This window comes from Cyrtonyx montezumae, unplaced genomic scaffold, assembly GCF_038088225.1.
Source record: "Cyrtonyx montezumae isolate F1298 unplaced genomic scaffold, pur_monq_1.0 scaffold_3, whole genome shotgun sequence".
Classification (NCBI taxonomy): Eukaryota; Metazoa; Chordata; class Aves; order Galliformes; family Odontophoridae; genus Cyrtonyx; species Cyrtonyx montezumae.
The window spans coordinates 27,737,396-27,754,009 of NW_027072034.1; the positions used below are offsets into that span (position 1 = coordinate 27,737,396).

The following is a 16,614-nucleotide window of genomic DNA, read 5'->3' on the forward strand; positions in this document are numbered from 1 at the left end:
GGCACCGTCGCTCCCCCCCAACCCCAGGCACCGCGCCGGGCGGCCCCGGCCCCGCCGCCCCGTCCCCTCCGCGCCCCGCTCACCTCCAGGCGGAGCGAGGCACCGCAGCCCCGCAGGAACTCGCGGATGTTGCTCAGGCACTCGCTCTCCGTGCGCGGCTCCGGGTACACCTGGAAGAGAAGAGGCGGCGGCTCAGTGCGGACCCGGCCCCGCGGGGCGCGGCCCGGCCCCCGCTCCCTCACCTCCCGCTCCCTCCGCTCCTGCCTGGGAAGGGGTTGAACCGGGAAGTAAACACGGAGCGCAGGAAATGGCGTGCGAGGGCGGAGGGCACAGCGCGCAGCCCGGCTGCCGCAGCCCCGGCAGCTCGGCTCGGCACGGCACGGCACGGCAGCGGGAACGAGAACGGGAGGGGCGGAGCGCGGCCGCGGTTCCGTAGTCAGCCACAGCCCCTCCCCACTGAGGAAAGGGGGAACCCCACAGAGGAAAGCCGTGGATGGACCCCAGAGAGCTGCATGGGAGAGCGTTCACACCGGGCACAGCTCAGCCTCTACCCAGATCCTTTACCTCGGGAGAACCTCCCAGGGAAAGGTGAGCCATCAGCTCACCTGATTGCACACACACGCATTGTTTCATCCTCCCACCCCCCAAAAATATAAATAAATAAATAAATAAAACACCTGATTGATTACCAAACAAAATATTGCTCAAACCAAGAGGCAAACATACCTCCAGCCCTGGCACGTCCTTCTGCGTGAGCTGGAAAGCCAAACAAAAGAAGTGCTCCGGGTGCTGTGCCCTTTGCTTGCGCGTTACGCTAGAGGAAGATCTGCAGCACGCACACTGATGCAAATCCACACGCATAATCCACCCCCAAAGCACACGGAGCTCAGCGTAAGGCTGACTCGGAATGTCAGGCTGCATCTAAAGCAGGGCTGACCTGTTCATAGAGTATTCTGAACTCACAGTACCACAAGTATCAGCAAATACAGTTTAGAACAAATGCCAACAGACCTCTCTGAGAACATCACACGTGCCATCCCTCCTGCATTGTTTTTCGCTAGTTTTGCATTTACTGTTTTGATTCCAACAGGAAACACAAGCTGGAAATGTGAAGTGTCAATGAACCCATGAAAAGAAGCAAATCCATTATGCTATTTACCTGGGAAATCTCAATGTGACTCCAAAAAATTTCTTGTACAGGCAGCACAATGACCTGAGCAGCACACTCAGAACCTCTGATCAAATCTCAGAGTTCAATGAGGAGGGCCAAGCCAGTGTTAAATTCCCACCCGCGCTGTCAGGCAATTCATTCCTCCACAGGCAGCTGCATCAAACTCAGAGGGGTCATCTCTGGCAGGGGACATGTACGGCCTCACAGACTTTGCACATTGTAACAACAGAAACGCGGGCAGGGGGAAGGCCGGTAAGCATGCTCAGAAGATAGATAGCAAATGCATGCTTAGCTTAACAGAGAGTATACTGCATGTACATAAAGGTCAGGAAAAGGAGAGATTATATGTTTTCCTATCCTCCCTTGGCTGACAGAGACCCATGCCATCAGTTCATTAGCAGGAGCTGCCCTCTTGTTACAAGCCTGTAGCACTCAGAGCACAAAGGGGCCTCAGTGCTGAACTGGAACCTCTACGTGCTACAGTCATAGAAATAAAAAGGAATAAATGTAATTGGAAAAGACAGGACTTCCAGAGGGACCTGACAGATTCTTAATTAAGGATCAGGGCCCCACGGTGGAATTCAGAGAGACAAGGGAAGGTAAAGCACACAGCAGGAGCAACAGCCTACACCACGGCTCACGGACAGGCTCTGATGGGGGCTTAATCTCTAAGGGAGCGGTTCTAGAAATTCAGGACAGCTCAACATGGGCACGTGTGCAATGTACCACGACTGTGAAGAAGTAGACTATGTTTCTGCCATCCAGAAAAGGCAGAGAACTGTGTGTGATACACATGGATGGCACCCGGCCAAAATTACATCTGTTTTCATCAAGCCTACAGCTTTCATCAAAACACTAAATGCACTTCAAAAAGGGCAAAGCAGAGACAGGTAATACTGAGCAAAACCATGGCAGGAGCTGCATTAGAAAAATCAAAAAAAGAAAAAGGCTTCATTTCAGGAAGCTTTCACTTCACTTACGTAGTGTGACCTGCAGTATGGTTTAGTATGAAGGGAGACCACCCCAGTTATGAGAAAGCAGAAACCAGCAGCAACAGAGCAGGTACTGCCGACCAGCAGCTGCATCCAGCACACCCTTAGCAGCATTCTGTTCAAGGATCCAGCCCCCAGGCAGGCACACCAGGGGAAAAACCCCACAAAGGGCCAATCTTGTGCATTAAATTGCATTACAGAATAAAATCATAAGGGATGTTCTGTCCTGTCACTGTCCCACATTACAGTGTGTCACTGGATCATTTTTCCCATATGCTATCAGTTCTGGTATGAAGCAAGATTTGATAGTTAAACTAAAAAAATATGAAGCAGGATTCTTAGAAAGGCACAGCCAGGGCTTTAGGCTCAACACAGCACAGCATCCTACTGTTTCTGCTGCACTGTAGCTCTTTGGTACTGACATTTCCCAACCTATAAACCTGTTGCCACACTGACACATCAGCTGCAGCTCCCTGCTCCCCTGGCTCCTACTCTGTCAGGGCACCTGGTGTCAGCAGCACTTCAGATGATGCTTCTTCAGCTCTGAGCTGTTCTTCTGCATATGTCCCAGAACACTGCTGTGCCTAACCAGCTTTCACCAACAGTGACCTGTGCTCAAACATGCCGATGTTCTGCTTTAGCTGCTTCTCTCCCTTGTTGTAAACAGCCCCCAGCTAATGTTTTCAGGTTTGGAAAGGAAACTTAAGAGTTCCCTTCAAATGTCAGTCAGTTCTTTGGCAGCCTTAACAAGATGGTTCCTTGAGTCCTACACTACACTTAGGGGTACTTTTATTTTATTTTATTTTTATTTTTCAATCTGCCATTTGAAAATAATACTGTGGGGCTGATGCAGCTGTTGGGGCACTCATCCTTTGAGCTGCACCTGTATTAAACAATGTTTGGGAAAACAGCATGTTCTTTGAAGTGGAAACACTGTACTTCTGTTATTTCCCTTGGACCCTGATCAAATTCCCATCGAAGTTTATAAACTAGCTCCCATGAGATATTTGATTAAGAAGATGTAAACATATCAAGTTAAGGTATTCCAAATGATAGTTTTGTTTTCACAACTTCCCATGACATTTTTATATCTACACATACACACAAAAATAATATACACATATATATACATACATATATACACACATTAAGACAGCACAAAGAAACAGCCAAGGATGGAAAGCTGAGGACTGAAAGCTGTTTTCACATCTGCAGCTCTGAGCCACTTGTAGGCCCACCTTGTGAACTGAACCAGGTGGGACTCTACTGATGCAGTAGTATTGTGAAGAATTGTGTATATGCACACAGTTCTATTTACAGCTGGATGAGTAATTTTTCCCACATTTCTAAATATTTCTAAATCATTTATTCTTCTGCTGTTTTAAAGAAAAAGATGGTATCAGCTGGCATGCAGATGTACCAAGCCCTGGACTGTATCACCAGCCCCACTGAACTGCAGGAAGAAGAGCATTTCCCTGGAGCTGCCTGTGAAGAAACAGCAAAGAAATTCCGCTCCAGGGCTGGGGCAGAGGCTGCTGGAAACTCACTGGGGAGCACCCTGCAGGCAGGTGGGGGCTCCGCACCCTCCCACAGCCCCGGCAGCTCCGCCTGCGCAGCACGAGCTGGGGCGGTAGGAGCCGAATCACTCAGGGTTTGTTTACACTGGGAGAGCTGTGCTGCTAGTGGTGCTGGCACCAGTCCTCCGTGTGGATGTAACATATGCCAGAGAGGGAATTCCTCTGCCAGCCGCACCACAGCTTCCCCCGGTGACATCGATGGAGCCAACTAAAGCACTGCTCTGTCAGCACAGCTGTATCGGCCAGGGGTGTAGGATTTGCCGGCTTTTTCACCTCAATGTGAGAATATATTCCACAGGCCTACCAAAATCCCACAGCAGGGACCCTGCCCTGGGCAGGCTGCCAGCATTTTCCTATGGCACTCACTGCAGAGCAGGAAAATGAAGACCTGAATGACATTATCCTAGACCAGAATAGCCCTTCGTGTGCCCCAAGGGCCTCTGCTTGCTGAGGTCCACAGGGAAGAATAAGGGCCACAGAAACTTCTCAGCTCATCATCTGCACCAGTGGTGGCTGACAGCTGCAACCACGCATCTATGATGCTGAGGGGAGAGAGCATTAATCTGCTCCCAATCAGGGGCTCACACCAGGTAGAGATGGGGCAGTAAGGCTCGGCCATTCAGGGCAGAATCCAGGCAGAGCACACGGCTTGTGTCCCTGCAACAATGCCAACTCACAGCATCTCTGCGAGCTCTGTCGTGCCCGAAACTTTGTAAAGTTTCATCTTCACAAACACTGGACAGTAATAAATGAAAAGTCCTATTTACAAAATATGTATATTCAACCCTTCCTCCCCTCCCCCCCCCCAGCGATACAAAGGCAGATTTTACATACGTACACATATAAATTATGCATATATCAAATTCATAAGCTTCTAATTTTAAGGACACAGTTTAAAGCTCGAGTTAAAACCACAGACATCACCTGAATGACGCAGAGCATTCTGGCCCCTCGTACACTGCACTGCTGCCACCCCACAGCTCTTCATCTCAGCTACAGACATGAGGTGTTTGGAGGATGGTCTGGGTAACAGCAGGGCCCCCAAGGGCTGAGGCATTGCTACCTCTGTTTGACATTATACACAAGCCTAGAAAGCATGTATCTTCTAGGAACTGTGGAAAGGGCACTATAGGAACAAGATCAGCAAAACTGAACTTTCTCTGTATATTTTTTTCATTAAAACAATTCCCTCATCAATAACTCCGCTAATTACCTTTTCTTCTGTGGGTCTGGCATATTGAAAGGTCCATCTAGACCTTTCAGCATTAACAGGGTTTCATTCTGAAGGAAAAGAGACAGAAAATGTAGATACAGGTCCTATGCTTCCTTGGCACACTGTTTTTCTCTGGACATCAGAGCCACCAGAATTATAGATCCCCCAGAGAGGTGCAAAAAGCAGCAGCCTTCTCCACCAGTGCCCCTCCTGTACTCCGTGCTTTCAAAGCAATGTGGTCAATGTTAACTCCACAAGGGGACCAAACAATCCTATGAGGAAGCTCACAGGAACACTTCTGAGAATCAGACCTACTTAGAAAGAAAAAAAAAATGCATTTTAACAATCCCACTTGGGCTAGCTTTCCTCAGGAGCTGCGCTCATCCTCCCTACAGCAACAGTGCTCACCCTGTAGAGGCAGCCACAGCTGCCCAGCAGGGATTACTCTTGCCAGAAGCACAAATAATCTCCTTGGGAGGCTCTGTGCAAGGACTGCTGCTAAGGGGAGAGAGCACATGCACATCAAGTGGAGGTTTCAGTTCTCACCTCCTTGGCCCAGTCCCCAGATGACCTGCTGCTGCAATGCCTTCCTGTGGGTCTTGGTGAGCACTGACTGACAGGACAGTCCCTTGGTTTGGCCCACGAGTACCAGAGCAGCTTCCCAGACTCAGACCTCTCAGGCAGCTGGCCGCTGATGGGTAGCACTGCTCAAAGGATGCTCACATTGCCTCACAAGCATCTGATTTCAGTCTCTACAACCTTGGTTGCAGCTCATCCTGCACTCTTGCAAAGGCCTCTGGCTGCAACATTCTCTGTTCATGATCAATGCTGGCTCCCAGGCACTTGCTGTTTCTTTACAGTCTGAAACATCACAGTCAGGTCACTCTTTGTCACCAGGAGAGGAGTATTTGGCTACATGGAATCAGAGAGAACCGAACAGGCTGTCCAGAGAAGCTGTGGATGCCTCATCCCTGCAGGCGTTCAAGGCCAGGTTGGATGGAGCCCTGGGCAAACTGACTAAATGACTCATTTAGTGGTTGACAACCCTGCCTGGGGAAGGGAGTTGGAACTGGATCATCTTAAAGATCTCTTCCAACCCAAATCATTCCATGATTCTGTGATTCCATGAACACAGAGCTCATCTGGTCAAAGCAAAGGGCATTTACACTTACGATAAGGCAAGGCCACTGAGATGGTCACCACACATGGCACTCTGGACCTTCCTTCTGGGGACTCTGACTCCAAGTGCTTGTGCTGATGTAATCTGTTCACCTTCGGTCTCTCACACAGCTCACTTCTTCCCAAATTAAAATTCAAAAAGCCTCTTTTCACCAGAGACCTCAACCATTAGGTCAAATCTCCCATCCATCCTGATCCAGCACCAGCAAATAACCACAAACACTGACCCCAGTGCCCAATCCCTCACAGGGAAAGATAAGTTTTGCTCTGACCATACGCTGAGCCTTCATCAGCAAGAAAACATTACCCACCTGCTCTGGCCAGCATCCCATCACTCCTTTTGCACACCTGCACCACTGGAGCATCTTCCAGGAGGGCAGACCCCACAGGCACAGCATTCAAGCTGTCCTCCATCTCTGTCACATACCCACAGCAGAGGGGACACAGACAGAAGTTCCCAGCTGAGAACTGGTACTCCTTCCTCCCCCAGTGCACCTCCCCTGTTTCCTCCAAAGGCGAAGAAGCTGTCCTCAAAGACACGTTTCAGTTGAGCAACCGGCCAAAAAAAAAAAGAAAAGTACAAACAAAACTTAATGGAGCGTGAAGTGAAGGATGACAAGGAAAATTCTCGCTCCAGTTTTAATCTCTATTTACAACGCCAAAAGTGGGTCAAATGGGCCTGCGATGGAGGGATGTGTCTGGAGGATGATCTCTGCAGCAAAAGGCACGCACGCAGTGAACAACTGCATGGCAGTACAGCTGCAGCAGCCTCTCCCTGACCCCAGGGCTGCTCAGCCTTACAGAAGCTGTAACACAAAACCTTGGCTTCTTATTCAAATGACTTTTAGCACAGCTCTCCATCCTCAAGCGTAAATCCTCAGACAGGTGCGATGCAGCACAAGTCTGAGCTTTAAGGAATTGAGGCATCCCTGGGTTTGGGCAAAGGGAGGTGGCAGTCATTGGTTTTGCCCTGTTGGTTGCAGGCAACTGCTCTACGTTATTCCGCTTTCCCACGTTACAAGGCTGTTCACCAGGACCATTGCTCTGCCCAAATCCGGCCTTGTTTTATGTCCTCACAGACACTCTTCAAAAACAGCTCAACTGCAGCAACGTCCAGCAGCAGCCCAACAGCAAGAGATGCGATGCATAGTAACACTGCCTTCTAGCACACTCTCACTCGCAGTGCCTGGAATCAGATGAACTGAACACCCGTCTGCTGCCCAAGACGGACAACCGTTCTGTAAACAAACGCAGCCAGTGCTCCTGACAAGGACTTACTCTGCACAAAGACAGCACACAAACACAATGCAATGTACAGGAAGAACACCGGCCAGCCCTCAAACCCACCAGTTTGTTTTATTGACTGAAGAACAATCCGCTATCTGACCTTCAGGTGCTTTACTGCTTCAATGGGCAGACAACCCTTATTTACTCAAATTGTTCTACTAATTACTCACAGGGTACCCAGAGTCTTTCAAAGCACAAAATGCCAAAAATATATTACTGCATTCCTGTGAGCATTGAGTCCCCTTCCTAAACAGTTTCTGAAAGAAATGATTCTAGAGCATTTGCTAGAAAACATCTTCAGGAAACTGGTAAGCAATCCTTCTTATTTATCATTTGCATTTTTAATGTTCTTTTTGGTTTTAGTTGCTACCTCGCATTAACAGGGAGATAAGCTCTGAGAATCTTCAAAGCTCTCGCTCATGTCAGGTACTCATAGAAAGTTGTGATGTTAAATGATACTGAGAGCTGAACCAGTCTAAACCTGTGGCCCAATCCAAAAATTGGTGAGAGCTCAGACAAGTCTGGTTGGAACTGAAGCGTTTCAGGACAAACAGGGAATAAAGGGGCTCATATTTAAAATATGCTCAGTATAAAATAATTCTCTATAAATGAACAGCAGTAGCAAAAAAGACATGGAAAGGAAAAACAAAAACAAAACACCAGGATACAAGGATGTAGGGATGTAAATGTTATATGTTTTATTGGCAAACAACGGGAAATAAAAAGAGAACAGTACTATGCAAATAGCTCCGACATACTTCTTTTATGCTTCTATCTACCACTGTGGGGTACACTCTGAAACTACAGAGAAAGTAAATTCACAAAGTTGGACTGGAACATGACTTCACGAGTCCTTCAAAGGCAACTATGGGCTAGAAAGCACAGTGTGAAAAGCCAAAAACTACACATAGGTCCACTCACAAAACAAAGAAATTAGCAGACGCATGGAAAGCTCGAGCTGAGTGCTGCACACAGGCTAGCTAAGGCAGGTGGCAGGTCAAGAGGTCTTCTCCCCTCAGACAGCCATCACAGCACATCACTGTCCCTGCACCAGCAGGCTCATCCTGCTGGAGGATGGACAGCAGCACCCCACTGACAGCTCCCACAGCAAGCCATGCCCCAGCATCAGAGGTGTCGGTCCCTCTGACACAACAAGAGCAAGCTTCTCCTTCACATCAAAGCCACTCCTAGCTGCACTGTACACAGAAGCACGTGAAATTGGGAAACACTCTCTAGCACTTATTTCCACCACACTCGTATCTACTTCATTGTGCCTGCAGCAGAGCCTGTTCCTTACTCCACCTCAGGACCCCATCCTCACAGGCTTGCCAGGATAGTCCTGTGCTGCCCTAATACTCAGCACCCAACTCCATGAGGCTCTAGAGACCAGAAGCATGGAGGCACAGCAGGACAGGCTGCAGAACCACCACGGCTGTCATGCAGACAGAAGGACACACCAAGAGACCATCCCTGAGGGGGTCTGCACCCCACTGTGCAATTGGTGCCAAGGAGTGGACACACGTTACTTCCAGTTGCATCACACACACAAAATAACAGAACCGCAGGGGTTGGGATGGACCTCTGGAGACCATCTAGTCCATTCCCCTGCTAAAGCAGGCTCCCCAGAGCAGGTCACACTGGAGAGCGTGCAGGCAGGTTTTGAGAGAAGGAGGAGACTCCATAGCCTCCCTGGGCAGCCTGCTTCAGGCCATGGCTGTCCCAGCCAGCTGTCCCCATGGTGGACTCTGCCTTACTCATGCTCCCAGGTCATTTCCATTATACCTGTGGGCTCCAGGGTCATTTCCACATCCCCCATTTGCTCTGAGTCCACTAGGACAGCACCGAGCTGACAAATCCAGTAGGGTGGGCAACAGCACAAAGCAGTGATGACCACAACCCGTGGGGAAACGAGGAGCCCGCTCCGAACCCAGCACCCTACAGAGATCAAATCTTTCCAACTGCGAGGCTCGAGCAAGCCACACGCCAGGTGGACACAGCCACCTGCCCGGTGACCTTCAGCAGTCATCAGCAAGAGGGGGAAAGTTGGCTCCATGAGCTGTGCCAGCACACGGAGGCCCCCAGGAAGGCAAAATAAAGAGCAAGCAAGCAAGCAGGACAACAGCCTGCATCACACAGCGGCGTTAGATTAAATTGTGAAATGTTACCGTGAGGGGCGGACACGGGGCTTGGGGGAGCGCTTTTTGTTCCCTCCCTCCGGATCCATCCTCCCCGGGGGGAACTCGACACCGAAGCTCCGGGGTCCCCAGGGCGGAGGCGGCCGCCCCCGGCCTGACAAAGCCCGCTGCCCCCGACTCACTTTGTCGATGGATCCCGGCAGCAGGCGCTCGAGCAGGCGGCACAGCACCACGCCGTCCTTCAGGGAGGACTGCAGGAAGCCCTCGGGGTCGGCGATGCTCTTCTTGGGCGACTCCAGCACGCCCAGGGCGATCAGCCACGTAACGGTCTGCTCGGCCGAAGTCATGGCCGCGCGGAGCTGGGGCGGTGGGGAGGGGGGGAAGGGGGGGAGGGAGGGGGGGCTTTATGGGATCGCTGTCTCCCCTCCCCGGGCGGGGGTTTCAGGCCGAGGCCCCCGCCTCCCCCATGTGAATGCGGATGACGACGCCCCGCCACACACACGCACACACATACACACAGACATGCAGCCGCAGAGCCGCCTCCTCCCCGCCCCGTGACGGCACGGGGCTTGCGCGCCCGCGGAGCCCCCCCCCCCCACTTCCACCCCCACCGCGTCCGCGGAGTCGGACCGTGCGGCGGCGGCCGCCCCCCGGCGGCACGAGCGGCGCGGAGCTTCCGCGGGTGCGGAGCGCCGGGGGATCCGCCCGCCACCGCACGCTGCTTGCGGCGGGGCCTGTGCGGCACGGGCACGGCGGGAGGGCGGGAGGGATCGGTGCGTGGCTGTGAGCGCGGCGAGGCTGCTCACCCTGGAGGGATGGGGGCCAGGTTGGATGGGGGTTTTAGGGCTGTTGCTGCCTCGCCTGTCAGCCCCTGGAGCTGTGAGGAGATGCTCTAGATAGATGTACGGTTCTCCCCGCGGGATTTTAGTGGGGAGGAGAATGGTTAAACATCAGTCTGGCCAGAAAACAGGGCTCCCACGCAGCAGGTAATTCTCACCGTACGTTTGCCCTATGTAAGTTTACAGCCCCCTGAGAAAAAGCCTCATCCCTATGAAGTGACACTTTGCATTAAGCGCAGAGATCATAGAACCACAGGATGGCTTGGGCTGGAAGACTCCTCACAGATGACCTCACTCCAACCCCGTGCTGCGGGCGGGGCTGCCCCACCAGCTCAGGCTGCCCAGGGCCCCATCCAACCTGGCATTGAGCGCCTCCAGGGATGGGGCACCACAGCTTCTCTGCGCAGCTGTGCCTGTGCCTCACCGCCCTCTGAGGAAAGGATTTCCTCCTAATGTCTAAACTAGTTTTCCCCTCTTTTAGCTTAAAGCCATTTCCCCCTTGTTCTGTCAATATCAGAATGTGCAAAAAGTTGGTACCCCTCCTGCTTGTGAGATCTCTTCAAGTACTAGAAGGTCACGATGAGGTCTCCCAGTAGCTTTATCCAGACCCTTTGACCATCTTCATGGCCCTCCTCTGGGACCCACTCCAACAGCTCTGCAGCCTCATACATCTCCACATCTAGTTAAACAACAAAAAAGGAAAAGGAAAAGGAAAAGGAAAAGGAAAAGGAAAAGGAAAAGGAAAAGGAAAAGGAAAAGGAAAAGGAAAAGGAAAAGGAAGAAGAAAGGAGAGAAGGAAGGGAAGGGAAAGGGAAAGGGAAAGGGAAAGGGAAAGGGAAAGGGAAAGGGAAAGGGAAAGGGAAAGGGAAAGGGAAGGGAAGGGAAGGGAAGGGAAGGGAAGGGAAGGGAAGGGAAGGGAAGGGAAGGGAAGGGAAGGGAAGGGAAGGGAAGGGAAGGGAAGGGAAGGGAAAGAGGGAAGGGAAGGGAAGGGAAGGGAAAGAGGGAAGGGAAGGGAAAGAGGGAAGGGAAGGGAAAGAGGGAAGGGAAGGGAAAGAGGGAAGGGAAAGGAAAGAGGGAAGGGAAAGGAAAGAGGGAAGGGAAAGGAAAGAGGGAAGGGAAAGGAAAGAGGGAAGGGAAAGGAAAGAGGGAAGGGAAAGGGAAAGGAAAGAATATTTTTAATACACTTTTGCAGAAGGCAGAGAGCCCTCCCCTCATAGAGGAACACTGGAGACAATCTCCCATGGCAGGTGTCACAAAGTCACACCCAGCCAGCCACACATGCTCTGGGGATAGTGGTTGCACTCCTCCAAAACACTCAAACCTCCCCCAGCTACAATTTCATAGAATCATTGAGGTCAGAACAGACCACTAAGATCATGCAGTCCAACCTGAGCCCACTCCCACCATGCCCACTGAATGTGTCCCTCAGTGCCACACCCACACAGTTCTTGAACACCTCCTGGGACTGTGACTCCATCACCTCCTGGGGCAGCCTGTGCCACAGCCTCACCACTCTTTCAGAGAATAAATCCTTCCTAATATCCAAGCTGAACCTCCCCAGCACAACTTAAAGCCCTCAGGCCTCCAACCCAGTTGCTGTGCTACCTCATGGCAGGTGCTATTAGGGCCATGCCAAAGCAGAAGTGCTGTCAGCAGGTCAGATCACTGCAGCTTGTGCTGTGATAGAACTTGGGGTGCTGAAAGATTCTGAGCAAACTTAACTTCTCTAAGTTCTGTTAACATCTGTTTCATTTTATAGGGCAATGAAGAAAACTCTCAGTGTTATATCCTTAGAGCTCTTGTAACTTCTACCCTGACTGTGTGGCAGGTCTGCCGCAGCCCCAAGTGTAGCCCTGCTTCTATACTCCTGAGACCATCAGGGCAACAGCTGCACCACCTTTGTCTTCTGAGTGCAGCTTGGGATAATGGCATTGATCCGCTGTGTTCTTTACTCTCCCAGAAGCCAATAATGAGCGTTCTGCTCGAGGCAGAGATGAATATAGAAGCATGGTCCTCGCCTGGTCTACATCACGTGTGATAGATGAAGGGCAGAGCTGAGGAAGGAAGAAATGGAGAAGGACAACAGTCAGCAGTGCAGTCACACGGGGCTCTCTCTGTGGAAAGAAATCTATTTTCATTGGCATTATGGAAGTATTTTATTCACACTCAATGAAGATCATGAAAGAAATGAAGAACTAGAACAGGATGGCTAGGAATCAGAATGGCTACAAATGATTGAAAAGGTCCTGAATTTAAACCAAACAGGATTCAAGATTTTCAGATTATTTTCACTACAATTTACCCCATGTTCTGTTAGCATGGGATGCAGTGAGCGCCTTCATAATGCTGGGCTCCCCTGGGGAAGATCCTGGGGGCAGGGAAGTTGGCAGTTCCTCCAGGTCTCAGCACGGTCTGTGTCCTGTGAGCTGCAGGGGCAGGTCCTAGCTGGGAGCAGCTGTCACTGCTCCATCGAGCTGATGAATCTGTGACATCAGTAAGGAACGAGCCCTAAAACTTTGGCTGCAGGTGCTGATTGCAGAGCAGTGATGTGACCATCCACAAAAAGAGGATTCTAAGATACGCCTGATGGGGAATTGGGGCAGAGTAAGGGTGTTTTGCAGAGCCGTTGGTGAAGTCTCACTCAGACTGCAGCATAGACATTTGGACATCTGTGTTCAGGAAAACTGAAATCACACTGGAACTGAGTCTTTAGAAGCGTGGCAGTGATCTGAGAGCTGGGCTCATTCCACCTGGCAAAACAAAGCTCGGGGAAGGGGATAGGACCACTGTGAGTAAATATCACAGACTAAGAGCCATGTAAGCTTAAGGACAGTGCTGACACAAAAATAAGTTGATGTAAGTAGGTTCTGATTACAGTTTGCATGGCAAATCACCATCTCTATCTGGCAGTACAAGTGTTATGCTCTGCTGGTGCCTCTCGCTGTTTTTGGGTGCAGGGGTTGTGCTGCTGGCCCCATGCAGCTCAGCTCAGCGTGAGCAGCTGTTGGCTTCACCAGGCTTGTAAGTGCTCCCTGGGCTATTTTTGCAGCACACCACGTGAGTTTATGGGTTTTTTATTTTTAGTCCTGCAGTATGATTTGTTGACGATGTGTATTTTGCATGCAGTTGGTACTGAAGAGCCAAGGTGATAGAGGCCATTTAATGATCTGCCAATATATGTTGCAGTCACTAGATGTTACAGTCAATAAACGTCACCATTTGCCTTGCAGTCAGCATCTGCACCCTTTCAGCCCTCATGATCACATATTTATATCATATCCATTGAAGCTGTAGACTTATGTATCACTGCTTGTTCACTTCAGCCTTGCTCCTGCCACACTAAGTCAGCAGCAGCAAGCTCTCCAAGTGCTCCTTCTGAAAGGAGCCTCATATAAAATGAACCATTCCTGTAGAAGTCTTGCTGAAGATCTACCTACTCAGCTTAGTGAAGCTTCACCCATCCAGATTCAAAGGTTTACCCTGGTGCCAGCACCAGGAGAAGAGTTTGAAGGGGGAGGCGGGGGAAGCACTTATTTTGCAGATTAAAGCTGCAGACACCACCGGAGATGGGTTATGGAGATGGTTATTTGGCTCAGCACTTCACCTTTCTCTCTATGAGCTCCCAGTGTTCAATAAATTGTGCGTTTTTCCTTTGTAGTCCTGTTGCAGCAATTACCATTCTCAGTGCTTTTCATTTTAGGCAAATAAATTTGCAAAGTATGCTCGGATGAACTGTCAGTCAGACGACAAGCAGCTTAGCAAGCAGGATCTTCCAGAGGCCTTGAATCCTGATGATGTAGAGGTGTGTAGAAGCCATGTATATATTCAGAGTCCCACCACAGCTGCTTGGAGAAGAGAAACGAGAGTTGCTGGCAAGTTGGACTTCACAGAATTCTTATGATTGGGTACTGCTGTCATTTAGCATCTGTTGGGTTAGACCTCCCTTAATTTCTCCTGCGGTATCTCAGAGTCCAGTGTGAAAATGACCCTTGTCAGCATAGGCCAGGCCTCTGTTAATGAGTGGCCTTGTGATAAATGGCATGCTTTCAACCAAGCAATGGGATATTCTTGCTTTTAAGCACGGTAACTAGATCATAAAACATTGTAGGAACCCTGGACTGCCTGGTGGTTTTGTCTCCTTTTTCTCTGTTGGTATTTCTTAAGCTCCCAAAGGAGAGTTTCTGCATTTATGTCAAGTATATTTTGAAAGACAGCACTACAATCATTGCTTCTGCATCGTTCAGCTTGTTTCCAGCAGGCATATTCCATTTCCTTATCAGATGTAGCTACAAAATGGAAGTGGCATAGGTGAGGTGAAATCTTTTTAAATTAAGCAAAATAGGCTTTTCATTGTTTGGTTTGGATTTTCTCAGACACTTCAGAAGCACTGAAGATCTTTATTTATTTCCAACACGTTACCTGTGATGACTGGACCTGAAGGTATTTATAAGCTTATATTACATTAATCAGTGATTACTGCAATGGATTTGCTCTATATTTGCTTTCTGATCTGAGGAGTGTTCAGTCCTTTCTCTGTGCACAGAGCTGATCAGTGAAACAGGCCATGATAAAAGCTGTGTGAGAAAGCTTCCTTCTGTACTAATTGGATGAAACTTGGAAACCAGAGGCTTTACTGGGAGCGCTGCCTATTTTCCTCATAATTATTTGCATATTCAGTTTAACAGCAAAACAAGTCTATAATTGTTCAGTTCAGAAGGGAAAAGCTTCTCACCACATACGGCAGTCAGAAAAAACATGTGCAACCACTACATCAACACTAAATAGAGCTAAATCAGCACTACCTGCACTAATTTGGGATGGGGAAGTGTATAAAACAATAACTTCAGAAGCAAAGGATATTAAGGGAAGGAAACCAACAAGAGCCAGGTTTAATGTATGCTTGTTAGTACAAGGAAGAACTTCTCTGCTGTTCAGCACGTAGATTACATTCACCATCTAATCACACCGCAACGATCTGAGGAGGTTTAACATTCAGATATGTTTTGTAAACAATTTACAGTTGATGTGTAACTCACAACAGCATTGCCCTGCCTTTAAATTTGATCATAAGGGTGAGGTGAGACCTAAATGTGAGCCTCCCGCTTTGATGTCTGACATAAATAATGTACGCAGAGATCCTCAAACGCTATTTGGCTCCACTGCTGTGGATTGAATTTCACAGCTTCATGCTGCTGTGAAGAAGTAACACCACCAAAATAACTTGATCTAGCTATTTAACCTTGCAAATATATACTAGTAAATGAGGCAAAGCCTGAAAAAAAAAGGGGGGATAGGGGGTAGGGGAGAGCATTAAAAGAAAAGGTTGAAATTGAGTGTAGCAATTCAAACCCATATTTTTTTCTCATCATTTTGTTCCATCCAAACCCATACAACTGTCCGGACCAGTAGTGGTTATGATAACACCATTACGCTCCAGCACATACATTTATACCTACTGGTCAAGTACTTCTTGGAGATAGGATTATTGAATTAGTAGATATGGAGCCAAACACTAAAGTACATTCTCAAGCAAATTTTCACAAATCAACTCAAAGTTTTACATGAGAAAGGACTGACAACACATTCAGAAGCCAGGTTATGTAGATCATAGAAATCTGTATAGCAAGAGTGCACACCCAGGGGACAGATAACCACCAGGACTGCTCCACCTGAGATTTCAAGCTCAGACAACTCAACTGATACAAAACAGATGAGGCTGGGGAGAAAGCAGATCTTTCATGGATGAGATCCCCTGCACCGATTCCAACTTGCTGTTCTTGACACTAAAGCTGCCCAGAAGTTTAGCTTAAAGCTTGGCTTGTATTCTAAACCAGCTAGGAGAAAAATGCCGTCAGCCACTGTCATACCTCTACAGCAGTGCTCCATTTGCTCAAATCAGCTTAAAAATAAGTCTTTTGAACGTCTTCCATCTTGAAATATTTCAAGAGAAAAAGGCAAGTGTTGCTGTTTCCTGTCATTAATAACTTTCTGAAATAACAAATGGAAACCTGGAGACACCATCCACTGCTGCTATTTCCTTAGAAGTAGAATTGGACCATTTATCAGCTCCAGCAAGGGAGCACCCTTCGGGGTCTGTATCCTTCCAGAAAGGATGTTTCTCTTTTGCTGCAGAAGATTGGTCATGCACCACCACGCACCATTGCATGTGTAGAGCATGGATCCAACTGGCTATGGAGGAACTGCAAAACAACTGGAGAAGC

General features: G+C 49.2%; 1 protein-coding gene across 2 annotated transcripts in view; it reads right to left on the minus strand.

Moving 5' to 3' along the window:
• Positions 1-9,914, minus strand: part of ARHGEF7 (Rho guanine nucleotide exchange factor 7) — a 105,395-nt gene extending 95,481 nt beyond the window's left edge. For both annotated transcript variants that reach the window (XM_065740997.1, XM_065740996.1), the window contains exons 1-2: positions 9,737-9,914; positions 84-170 (exon numbers count right to left, since the gene is read on the minus strand). In XM_065740997.1, coding sequence (XP_065597069.1) covers positions 84-170; positions 9,737-9,901 — 252 coding nt within the window. In that variant the 5' untranslated portion in view covers positions 9,902-9,914. The remainder of the gene's footprint in view (positions 1-83; positions 171-9,736) is intronic.
• Positions 9,915-16,614: the final 6,700 nt, after the last annotated feature.